General features: G+C 44.3%; 1 protein-coding gene across 2 annotated transcripts in view; it reads right to left on the reverse strand.

The window, feature by feature from the left end:
- The window catches only part of capn5b (calpain 5b), a 33,189-nt gene extending 20,686 nt beyond the window's left edge, over positions 1 to 12,503 (reverse strand). The window contains exons 1-3 of one of the 2 annotated variants that reach the window (XM_069509960.1): positions 12,348 to 12,503; positions 11,503 to 11,803; positions 3,931 to 4,104 (exon numbers count right to left, since the gene is read on the reverse strand). In XM_069509960.1, the coding sequence (XP_069366061.1) occupies positions 3,931 to 4,104; positions 11,503 to 11,803; positions 12,348 to 12,370 (498 nt within the window). In that variant the 5' untranslated portion in view covers positions 12,371 to 12,503. The remainder of the gene's footprint in view (positions 1 to 3,930; positions 4,105 to 11,502; positions 11,804 to 12,347) is intronic. The other variant, XM_020097038.2, reaches the window with a different exon arrangement.
- Positions 12,504 to 13,123: the final 620 nt, after the last annotated feature.

The raw sequence follows: 13,123 nt of genomic DNA on the forward strand, positions 1-13,123 counted from the left end.
TCGATCCCTCTCCGGCCCTGCAGACACTGGAGTAATGTGAATATTGTGGCTGAGCACCGTCTAATCATTTACCCTGTGACTGAGAACCTTTTCAACCAGCTTCTTAGCGTTTCTCAGCACCATCCATCAGCCTGTGAGAGGAACCATCAGCCACTCGAACGAGCAAACCAGCCACGAGAACAAAGTAACACACAGAGGATGTCAAATATGTAAACTTTGTTTAATGTGCTATATGAAAGCAGAGTCAAAAAGCGTTAAAATAACCACCTGAGACAGCTGAGTTTAACAAATGCGGTGAATCTATTCCCCCAAAACAAAAAGCATTTGCAAAACAGTCCCTCCATCAAGCTGCGGACACTGAGGTAGCAAAGACTTGAGAGACTGTGCTATCAGTGTCAGGGTGAAGGTTCACAGGCTTAACCCCGCCTCCACCCCTCCTCTCCTGTGTGTTATCCTTGCTCAGATGCATCTCGGCGATTTATGGCTGCAGTGAAGTCCCAGTGGCAGAGCGTGCGAGCATAAAGAGCAGGCTCTAATAAAATGTTCCTCCTCGCTGCCTGTCTCACATTGTCTCTCAGCCGGTCTGTCTTTCTCCCGCTGCCCTTCTCCTCTTCCCCTTCTTCATCTCCTCCTCTCATTCAGTTATTTATGTCCTGACTCGGCGAGGGTGGGGCGATGCAGCAATACAGACGACAGGTCATACATGTCAGTTTCCACTTACTACTGTCAAATCTAGTGTAGAAAATTGATTTAATGCAACAAGCTCCTACTTCTTTGTTTACAAATCCACAGAACTAACAAAGGAGAAAACAATCATTATCCATTATCTATACTGCTTCTTCTTTGAGGGTCGCAGGAGGGCGGGAGCCAATCCAAGCTGACCTTGGACGAGAGGGGCGGTACATCCTGGACAGATCGACAAAACGTCACAGATGTATGTTCATAAAATGTCCGACAAAGAACAGCTTGGTCTGGAAAAACACGGGTAGCCGGTCAGCGGTTATTTCCTTCCACCATTTGTAATTGTCACTCGTACATATTCCAATTATTAATGGCTGTTTGCTGCGCATTCTGTCGCCGCAGCTCTCCCAGCAGAACGTAAATACAGAGGAGCAACCAAGAGATGGAGGTGAAGACGACAACAGGATAACAACTGCTGGTCAGAAGCTACTGTTCTGGACGAGTACGGAGCATATTTACTTTCCTTTCTATACGTACAGGAGATGTTTCTGCAGAGCATGACGCAGGATGACATGTGCAGTGACCCCAACTTCTCTTCAGGAGCATTTTAACTCATTACATTTGTCTTTATTTGCCGACAGTTCACGGTAACGTAAGATTTAAGAAAGTGCTTCTCACAACATCCTCTACAAAATGATGCAGGAAAAAGTATTGAGTAAAAATAAAAACCTGCCCGGACTTCCCCACGCACGCAATAATTCTCATTCAAAAAGTGCCTCCTCCTACTTCTTCCTCCTTCCTGACTTCTTCCAGTTTTCAGTCTGCATGACTGACATCAGCACAGGCCAGAACGTATAATCTGTGTGACCCAGTTTCCATGGCAATGCACGCTGGCTGTCGCTGCAGCGGCACACAGGCAGAAGGAGGTTACTCCATCCAGAACCACAGCCTGCTGTGTGGGGGGATAACAGAGGCAGGGGAGTCAGCCCTCTAAATCCTGAGGCCCTGCATCTGACATCATGTGCCAACGAAACATACATATACAGTGTCGGCTTATACGAGGGACGAGGAGTGTAGCAGCGATTAATGAGCACTGACATAATGCCATGTGGTAAATTATGAATGATAAGTCAAACTGTTATCCTGCAGGGACCTCGGCACCGAGAGCTCCCTGATGGGAATGTTTCAATGTAAACAACACGTGACGGACATCTACAGGAGGTTTGACGGAATTCTAAATGACACGATTACCTGACATATCAGCCAAACACTGAGGTTTTCTTTATGCACCGAAAGGTCCAGTTAGCAGGGATGGTTTCCTCCCTCTACTTTAGGACTGGAGCACCAGAGGTTAGAGGAGCGTACTAGTACTCCATGTACATGTAACATGTCCGTTTCTTTACTTCAATTCAGTTTTATTTGTATAGCGCCAAATCATAATATACAATATCTCAAGGCGCTTTACAGAGAAGGTCAAGACCTGAAAGTCTTATTTAATATGGAGAAACCAACAGTTCAACAATGAGCAGCACTTTGAAGACTGAAAAACTCCCTCGTTAACAGAGAGAAACCTCCAGAACCAGAGTCAGTGTGGAGACTGGACACATCTGCCTCGACCGGTGGGGGAGCAGAGAAACATGGGGAGGAGAGGGGAGAGAAGAGAGAGAGCTAGTGGGGAGGTGGAGGAGGGGGAGAGAGAGAGGCGAGAGAGACTTGTGCACCATCAGGTATCAGATCTGACGAGTTCAAATGAAAACAATAACAGTGTAAAGAACTTATTGATTATTCATGATAACAGCAACAATTCATATAATGAATTACTACTAAGTACTGTTGTTAATTATAATAATAGTTGTTCTCCTGCTGTTCTGGAGTCAGATTTACCTGCAATGAGTGAGAGAGAGAGAGAGAGAGAGAGAGAGAGAGAGAGAGAGAGAGAGAGAGAGACTATGGGAGGAAAAGAAACATAGTTATTGACATGTATTAAAATAAATAAATGAGTGTGGGGGGGGCAGAGAGACAGAGAGAAGTGGAGAAGTGCTCAGTGCATGATGGGAGTTCCCCCTCAGTGCATGATGGGAGTTCCCCCAGTGGTCTCGACCTATAGCAGCATAACTAAGGGATGGTTCAGGACTCACTTCATCCAGAACTATAGACTTTATCAAAAAGTAAAATGTTGTTGTTGACATCAGAACCTTCAGAAGCACAATTCTAACAAGTTCATCCACGACTCTGGGTTTAATGTTTTCTCATGGGCCAAACTCAATTAAAAGTTTATTTGATGTTTTAAGAGAGAGGTTTTAAAGGGAGCTTGTGATCTCTACTCAGTTTAACTTTAAATGTGAAACATGTTTACATTGTTAGTGTTGAAATGCAACTTGTTACTGAAGACAGTGTCCATGCAGTGCAGAGTCTGTCCTGCTTGCAGAGCTCAGAGACCTCAGACAGGCTACAGAACATTCTGCTGCATTGAAGATACCAAAGAGCCACAGCGGCCTCCTCAATGCTTGAGGAAGACGTGTGGTACAACCAGGACTCTTTCTGCAGCGGTGTCAACGTGCAGAATCTCTCTCGAGGGCCTCGTAAGAGAGACAATCAAGAGCCTGATGGTCCCTCTGGCTGAGCTCCAGAGATCCTGTGTGGAGATGATGGAAACCACCAGAAGGACAACCATCACTGCAGCACTCCACCGATCTGGACTTTATGGGAGATGGCCAGGCGACAGCTTCTCCTCGGTGAAAGACATTTTAAAGCAACTAGAGGACGGTGGTCTGATGAAACCAAGATGGATGCCTCAAATCTAGGCAGCGTGTGAGAGCGGAAACTTCTTCAAGAAACAAAGTCCAGTTTACACTTGTACAACTTCTGAAGATACCTGGACGACTGAGAATCTTCACAGACTTACAGTGGTTATTTTTTGTAATCTTACTTCCTGTATATGTCCACACAAGGTTCTTTATTGTCTATTTGAACATACATGGGACAATAATTCACAAAATGAACATCATGCTGAATTGAAGACTTGAAACTAGTGATTGAGAAGATAAACTCTTGTCTACTGACGCTGTAACTGATCAAGTGCGACACTATCTGCTCTTGTTGATGTTTTGTTCCACACACTTCGAAAACACAAAACCTGATACCTACAAACATTACGGCCGTTAACAAACCTCCATGCTGGTTTGTCAGAGTCCGACAATAGTCACCAGGCTCTATCAGACCAGCTGAGATGTTGACAACCCAACTTACCCGAGGTCTCTTCCACACCACACGTCCAATCCTGTTGCCCTGGTGAAAGAGCGAGTCGTCGATGGTGGGGAAGCGGGGGTCCTCGAAGAGCAGGCCACTCTGCAAGCACTGCCTCTTCAGGGTGGAGTACTGCTGCCCCTCGAAGGCCTTCACTGAAGTGAACATCCTGCAGCCCTGAACCACACAACAGGGACGACAAAGACACAACAACCAGTCAGACCACAGCTGAACAACAAAAGTCACCCACACGCACAGATCACATCATATCATCACTTTCACTGTGTTCCATCACAAAAAATAAATTGTTTCTACCCAAAGAGTAGCTTCTCCCTCATTTTTAAAACCAATTTACCTTCCGACACCAACGCTCCTCCACTCACACACACACACAAACAGCCGACTGACAGCAGAGCCCAGCAGACTTTAATACCTTAACAGTAAAAGCTCTCAGTGGAAATAGAAAGTCAATGTGCGCTGCTGCCTTGAGCAAAGCCTCGATTCACTGGGTCAAAATGATCAATCTGTCAATTCACCGACATCCTCCAGGGCCTAATTATCACTGCCATGCACTGAAGGAGCCGAGCACATATTGGTCAGCTCAGAACCAGCGGGGCGGAGTGTCAGAGCGGAGGCAAACTAAGATGGAGGTGAAGGGATGATCAATAACGAGATGTTGGACAGAGGACAAACACGATTCATCAAACACGATTAGTCTTTGTTGACTTAGAAATATCTGGACTACACTGGGACCATTGTCAAGGAGGTGATGGTTTCTACCTCTGGTTTTCAGGATGAGGCAAAATCTAGTGAATGGATTTCTACAAAAATTAGTGCGAAGAAAGAACCTACTGATCCAGACAAAAGTTAGGATCCACATATTATTCATCACTTTCACTGCAAGATCCCGATAAAGGTAAGATATTAGAGAGGGTTGGATTTTTTTCTGCCGCCACATCATTATATGATTCATTGGATTTTACATTTTCTTTGCAGTGGCTGAATTCCGCGGACACAGCGGTGTGTGTTTCAGGACTCTTGTTCATCAAAGCCTGACCCGATCTGAACCCGACACTGAACACGAACGTGACCAGAGGTAGAACAGGCTGGGTGGTTCCTGGGTTAAATGTCTCAGTCAGAACTAGAATACATCATAAAGAACTCTGGATACAGTTTCCCTGACTTGAATGAATAATCATAGATGAAAATGGAGGTCGAGGTGCACAGTGCCAATCAGTACAGGCCAGCTGTCCTCGAGGTTCATTTGGATTTCTGACTGAACTTCATAGTTTAGAGGTTAAGAGGCTAAAAACCTTTTCTATATCAACATGAGCGTGGCTACTGTAGGTTTCCGAGAAATCTCAAGTCAAAACCGATAAATTGAGACTGAATCCAGGAAGTTAACATTTCAGTTAAAACCTGTTAAAACAAATAATCTCACTGAAAGATTTGTCGTATTTCACTTTAAACATCTGCTAAAATGATGATGTAAACTTAAAAAACGCTCATATAATTATCATTATAATCTTGTGAATTCTTTCTCTATGATTTTTTTTAGCAAAAATACAAAAATACTACAAAATATTACAGCTGCTCAGGAGGGAATATTTCTTGTTTAGCTGAAAACCTCTGAATTAAAACTGTTGGTCAGAAAAACTAAGAAACAGCACAACGTCAACTTGAGGACAGTATTCCTCACACTCTGTCTGAGACGACATGATTACAGATTAATCAAGAAAATAATATGCAGATTAATTATTCATCATTATATATAGAGAGATTTTTAATTAGAAATAAGTCACAAAACCAAATGAGGTGTAAAAACATGCAATAGTGTAAAACACGTACAGTCAGTGCACGTCACACATGGTAGAAGTGTGAAATCTAAATTTATCTTCCCGCCTGCACTCTGCAGTACAGAGAAGTAATAAAACCAAATCCAGCTTAAGTCTCTTAATGCCACATTATTACCCAGCAGCACTATCAACTAAAGTTATTTTTAATTGGGGTGAGTTGACCTGTTCACCTTCTAGCAGTGCTCAATGACATCCAGCGTCTGGGGAAGATGAAGTGAACAGAAAATGGAGGGACGCCAAATCAAAGGGAAAAATAGGAGCGATGTGAAATATGACGACTGCACCTTTCAAACAGAATTAACCTGACGGCGTCAACAACTGACTCTCACTGACGTGTAGGAGAATCCAACACTTGTGGCAGATCTATGGTGAAAACTGAGCAGGTATCTGTGTTTGGGAAAGCATCATATAACTCTAGACATCTCTGGTCACAGGTAAATTCAAACGTCTGCTTCACTGAAGCCCTGAAAACATCCACTAACGTTTATAAGCAGACTTCTCTATGATAAAACCTCTCAGGAAGGTCCTCGGCTGTACGTCACAAATAAGACCTGGTCTGTGTTGTTCTCATTAACTCGGGTCTGCACAGTCTCTGAGCTTGATTAAAGAAAACATCCAGGCGCTTCAATTCAGAGGAATTAACAAGCTAGCTGACTCTTGAGTGAGCGATAAGTAAATTCCTGGGGGAACGAGGAGGTCGCAGTTGGAAGCCAAATCTGACAGATGGCCTGGTGTCTTGGCTCGTGACTGCATTGGGGAAAACCGTGCTCTCATCTGGCCTCTGCAGACGGCCAACGGCATCACCTGCAGAGAGCGAATCGTGAGGAGACGCTGAGCTGGATGCCTTTACTACTGTGGTAAACACACCGAGGAGCACGTAACGATAAACTGTCAGTAAACACTGTATTCACCGAATCACAGGAGCAAGACAGAGACAAACTTTGTTCATATGCACAGATTACATCCCAGGCTGCACGTCTTTGGCCTGGAGCAGAACATGCACACTCAAGACTTCATCTCCATTAAACTGAGACACTATGATTCTAAAGTTAATATAGTGAGCATACTAACAAACGGTTCCCCAGTTCCTCATGTAACAGCTTCAGAGAAACATTCACATTCATTTGGAGTTCGTCCATCGGACAAATCCAAGTAATTAGATTTATTTTGACCCGATTAATATTAATCACGTACACGTCGTACAAATTGCGAGAGACGCACGTTAGTGAGAGTTATTCATGCCTGACGTTGCTGCTCTCAGTGAGAAACAAAAAGGCTTGAGAACAAGTTTGATGACCTTCCTCAAGTGGGCATCGTAAAAAGTGAAGGTTCAACACATTCACTAACGTATTAAAGGGCACAGATGCTTTAGTGGGTAAAAAAAACCAAAAAAAAACCAACATGCTGCTGAACTGCAGACAGATGTTTGGGGAGACGTGATCTGTGATGATATAAGACTTCAGCTCGTCTGCAAGTGGGGAAACAAAACAGATGGAGAATATTTAATGGATCAGAGTGGAAATTCAATAAAAAGTGGCAGGAAAAACTCTGGAGACAGGAAGAACACGGTCCTGAGAACAGGTCCACTCTGAACTTTGACTTATCTCAGCTAATGGACAACAAAAGTATGGATGTCTGCCTCAATAAGACATTCAGCATATATAATGATGATGGTGGAATTATTTTAAGACCTTAAAAAGTTCGAGTGATCGCTGAAATATTGGTGTGGTGATGAAAGCTTTTATTTTACAAACACAGAAAAGAAGTGAATTTATTTCTACATATTAAATATTTGAATAGTTACAGCTCTATATATTTGGTATTTGTGTTTTGTTTTTTGAAACGTAATAGAAGGATGGGTTGTGGATCAGTGAAGAACATTCTGGTGTGAATCCAGATCCGGGGGAAGGACATTTTCAACATGGAGAATAACGAATGATCCGACATGTTCAGCAGACGGATATTGATGAGTGAGTGTGATGGTTGGTGTGGATTCAAATAAAGATCAGGATGCAGTGAAGTTAAATGTGGTTTCATAAGATTTTATAAAATGTCTGTATTCACCATTATATCCTGATCCCTTTTAGAAATGTTTTACTCTCTAAGATTTTTATCTGCTCCCGAAATCCCACAGTGGTTGGGCTCTAATAGTTCTAGACTCTAACTGATGATGACAGATTTTGTGTGAACGAGTGAAACGTGAGAAATGATACGTTGCCGGGGAGAAAAGTGCAGAGAAGGAAAACCTCTGCTCGGGAACGAAGATGACTGACAGACGATTCCGCCCCCAAAACAACAGAGTCATGATTCAGAAATGACGGGTCCTGCAGCGGAGAGAGGTGAGAGGCTGGAGGGAAAATCCAATCAGTCAATGCTCGATACACAGAGGAGCGAGCAGAAGGAAACAAAGCGCCCCGTCCAACAGATGGGAACACTGTGGACATAATGCTGCAGCGTCTAATGCAGTGTCATTAGCTGCACTGTTGATCTACACTGACAAATCGCTGTTAAAGTTTATTTCTGAGAACACGCTCCTCTGATTTTACTGAACGGTATTAGAAGCTCGTCATCTCGAAGACCTTTTTGCGGCGAGGTCAGAGGGGTCGGTCTACGTTCTCGGCTGAAACGGAACGACACACGAGCGACGGTCCAGACTGCAAATCGCCCCTGCTTCTTCATTCTGCTCTGCCAGCCTCGGTGAGCAGGAGTAACTGCTGGTCAGCAGATGTCAACATTCATCTCGTTCAGCTGCTGTAGCGTGGCGCTGTGCAGTGTACTGGCAAAGGTAGCACAGAGTTTCACTGAGGGCACAGAGGAGGGTACTGCTGAGATGGTGTGGGACAAACAAGCACACTTATTCAAGAGCGAAAACAAACCAGTGCAGGGGTGACGTGATATCATCAGCACATGCAGAGACTCACACTTCAGAAACAAGAAGCTAATGTGAAGTTTATCACGACTGACGGTTCTGAGGAGACTCAAAACAAACCAGCACGTATTTTAAAATGTTATTTCAAAGTATTGTAGTGATGATGAAAACTGCTGCAGCCGAACTGTAACCAACTCTCACACAGGACGCTTCAACACACACGCTCACTTTGAACGTGGTGACGTCACGTGTTGCCCAAGTGCATTGTGGTTCTTGTTGCTGCGCTCTGCTTGCAGTAGAAGCACAATCCAATCGAATTGCGTCAGCGCAGATGCAAGCTTATCAAATCACACGGATTCAAATACAGGTCTGACATCACGATGAGCCTGGAGACAGGAGGCATCTGGTGAACCTGAGCTTATCTGATTGTTTGGTTTTAGACGGACTCGAAAGATCTCGGAGACGTACGCGTAGGAGAGGCCGATAAAGACGTGAACAAAAGATATTAGAGAGCTTTTAGAGACGATGTTTACGAGATGCAATTAAAAACTCTGATTTCTGCAGCAGAATCTATACGTTACTTCCTGCTGCTTGACTCAGGCTCCACCCCTCACCTGAAGGTCTTGGACATTTTTCCACAGAACATCCAGATGCAGTTAGGTCAGTGTGACAAGAACGTCCTGAGTTCAAGTGTTAATTTTACTAGGAAATATAGTTTTAATCAGTTTTTTGATGCTAACAAAGTCTGTGTGAAACATCACAGCGACTGACGGCTGTGACTGACTCCCACTGCTTCAGCTCTCCCTGAATCGCTACTGTGCACAAGATGGCAGTATTCATATCCTGGATAATTATTATGTTATTTCTGGGAGAAAGTGGAGATGCATCATCTAGAGTAACTCCACAGGATTCACTCGCCTCCTCCTAAAGTTTAGAAGCTAAAAGTCCATTTTAAATAAAAGACTGATGCAAACACATGAATATTATGGGCTTTAATAACAACACCATCAAGTGTGATAAGGACCAAAGGAGTCCGCAGCCGAAGATCAAGTCCCCAACAAGAATATTACACTGGTTGGTTGACACGGGAAACTGTTTTTCTTTTTTCTCCCCCATTAGAAATCATGATTATAGCTGTTCACAAAACTGTATCACATCATTAACGGGCACAGCGGGCAGCAACAGATTCTGCCGGCGTTCTGGTCAGAGATCAGGGAGGAGTGTGTTCGTGTGATGCTGGTGTCGATGGCAGCGGTGGACGGGGGGGGGGGGGGGGGGCAGTGAGTGATTGAGTCTGCTTCTGCTGACAGGCTGATTACTCTCGGAGAAGTGAACAGGGAGCAGTAATGCACCAGTATACCAGAGAAGGGGAGAGTCAGGGATGGAGGGAGGGAGGGGTGCACCAGACCATCCCTCACCCACCCACCACTCCACCACCGCCTCCTCCTCCTCCTGCATCAGGGAGGAGGGCTATCCCAGCGTTCCCATCCTCCCAGCATCGTGATCTCCTCTCTGCAGTATCTCCTCCTGTAGGCTTGGCCGCGACATACATGAGTCCACACGGCTCAATTTCTCCTCTTGAGTTCCGGCCATCCCTCTGATTTGTTTACATGACACCTAAATTAATTTTACAACCCCAAATAATTTTGGACAAATACTGATTTTTTGAAACATTATATTTTTTTCCTCTAGGGATGAAAAAGACAAAGTTGATGTTTTCTTGTTCATTGAGTCGCATTGAATCTGAATAAACAATCGTTTTCTTGAGGTTCCATCAGGTGGCACATTGTTTTTGTCCCTCAAATGAACATTAACACCAATTAGGCTCTTATTGCAGTGAGGACATTAGATTAAGGCTTTGCTTCAATCCTCGGCAATCTCATCTGAGGCTGATTTTCCTGCTAAAGTCCCTCTGAGACACATCAGGGTTATAAATATCTAATAAACATCTGTATTGGAAGATCACTGCAGTTGTTATTTGATTGTACATTATGTGTGTGAGGCTACAACGACAGATAGACTCACATTTGTTTTCAAAAACAGCCGTTCTTTAAAAGTTCTGACAATTTCAGTGTGACTTTAGATCCCAGGGAATCCCCTCGTAAACGCTACGAGTCTCAAGACCCCACTTGCTGGTACACAATGTCTGGCATATAAACAAGGGCGTCCGCTCCACACAAGACTATTAATGTGCGTTTATTCCCCTCCCGGTGCGCTGCAGAACAATACACTTGTGAAATTATTAATTTATTGCTCCTCATGCAGTGGAAAACAGACTCAGACACAAAGATGAGCTGCTGCAGGAAGTCCCTGCAGCTGGGAGCAAAAACTTAGAAAACACACAGACGTCCATGCAGGAGACATTACAGATGTTATTGATCGATCGAAACGTATGCAAACGGAAGGGATCACTGCTGTGTACATTTCAGATGCATGTGGCTTCGTGTTGTTATTGTAAAAACAAGATTCACTGTGTATTTTTTTAACAGCAGGAGCTGAATCTTTGCATTGCGCCGAAGTGAACGTGCCCGTGTTGTGATGGAGAGCGACCAGGGGCAGTGAAGCAGCAGCTGCGGTTCTCGTATCAACACATATTCCGCTGTTCATGCGCAGAGAGGACGCGCACGGCTCATTCCTCACCGGTGCAATACGGTGTCTGGATAAACATCTCTCCCCCTCACCTCCCCCACCCTCCCCCGGACAGAGGCCACAGCTGAATCCGCGGTGAGAGGATCTTATGTGTGTTGTGAGATTTGAGCAGCCGCCTCCTGCAGCCCCCGTCTCTCCATCCTCACCTCCAGCCGCGCTGGTACATGCACCTGCCCGGGAGACGCGCGACGAGCCGGTTACCTGGACTGAGGCCTCTCCCGTGGCAACGTGGCTCCCTCTCGGGTCCTCCTCCGGGGGTCCAGCCGGTCCGGCTCTCGCTCTCCTGGGGGAGCTGCTGGGATTCTTCACCGCTCTCCTCTCTCTCTCTCTCTCTCTCTCTCTCTCTCTCTCTCTCTCTCTCTCTCTCTCTCTCTCTCCCTGGTCCGCTGGAGGAGCTCCTCTCTCTCCCCCTCTCTCTCCTCCTCTCCTCCCCTCAGCAGCGGAGTCAAGCTGCCGTGCAGAACACCGGGAGGAGGAGGAAGCGACCGGGTGTGGGGCACAGCTGATTTCAAAATAAATCATCGTTCACGTCAATGATTTATTTTTAAAAAAGTGCTTTTAAATGATATTTATTTGAAATAAAAGACTTAAACTTGTACTTATTTACATCCATGGTACATTAACACCATTTTGACCCTGAGCACAGTGGGACAAATATATTAAATAATGTCAATATTAGACTTTGATGCTAATGAATGAATGTTGTTTAGCCTTTATTTGTTCATATTTAGGAACGGTAACAGAGCCGAATCCTCTATTTCTACTTCCTCTTTGCTGACCATCATTAAAAATACTGACAGGTAATGATAAATCACAACTTAATGTAGAAAGAAACTAAAATCCTGACAATTCTCAGGCGGGTTCTGTAGCTGAAGACGGTGTCGCGGTTGAAGCGGGTTTGATTGCGGGGGGACAGGGAAGATAATGTCGTGGGGAAGTGTAGGTCACACGGAATCTAAAAACACGTGTGTCGTTTCTTTAAACGCAGGTTTTCGTGAGCTATGGCGAATCTTCAATCACTAATCTGCCAGCGCTAATTAGCTTACCTTAATTGATTCTCAGTTTGCATCTGCTCAGCTCACACAATAACTTCCGCTCATGCTTCTCCTGTTCCTTCTTCTACAGTTTAAAAAGAGCCACACAACATGGTCCTCAACTGTCCCGAGTAAAGACAATCATGAACTCACGTTGAGGACAAAAAAAGAAATTGCCCGGTTGTTTTATTTTGAAGGTACAAACCGGACGTGCTGTGTTATCTGTTAAAGTGGGAGGTGGGGGGTGGGGGGTGCAGACTGAGCATGCGCAGAGCTGCTGTAATAAACAAGAGAAATGTGCAGCAATTAACACAAATATCCATCTAATTAAAAACACAAGAATAAAACACTGTGTTTGTGTCTGAGACAAAAATTATACAGATTTCAGCAAAAATAACTGTCAGGATAAAAATACTGATGTTCCACAGTCAAATACTACTCATCAGTCCAAACATGAGAGGGAAGCTAAAAGAATCCAGGTACTGACAGTGAACCCTGACGGAGGCTTGAGTCCCTGGACCTGGATTCTTCGTGCCATTATTTAAAGTTGTCCTCTTATTGTTTGACATGTATTGTTCCATGAGCACCAGAGTTTCCTGAAGCTCTCATTCCAGTTTGAGGCTAAAAAAAACAAAACATTGCTGTTTTAGGAAATGATACTAATTTAAATTAAATTATAATGCACTAAGTGATTTCTGATGCAAACCTACATTTTGGACGTATTGTTTACGAAATAAAAATGTCAAGTTTTACTATTTGCGCCGTAGAATTTGACTAAAAGTCACAAA

This window comes from Paralichthys olivaceus, chromosome 15 (assembly GCF_024713975.1).
Source record: "Paralichthys olivaceus isolate ysfri-2021 chromosome 15, ASM2471397v2, whole genome shotgun sequence".
Classification (NCBI taxonomy): Eukaryota; Metazoa; Chordata; class Actinopteri; order Pleuronectiformes; family Paralichthyidae; genus Paralichthys; species Paralichthys olivaceus.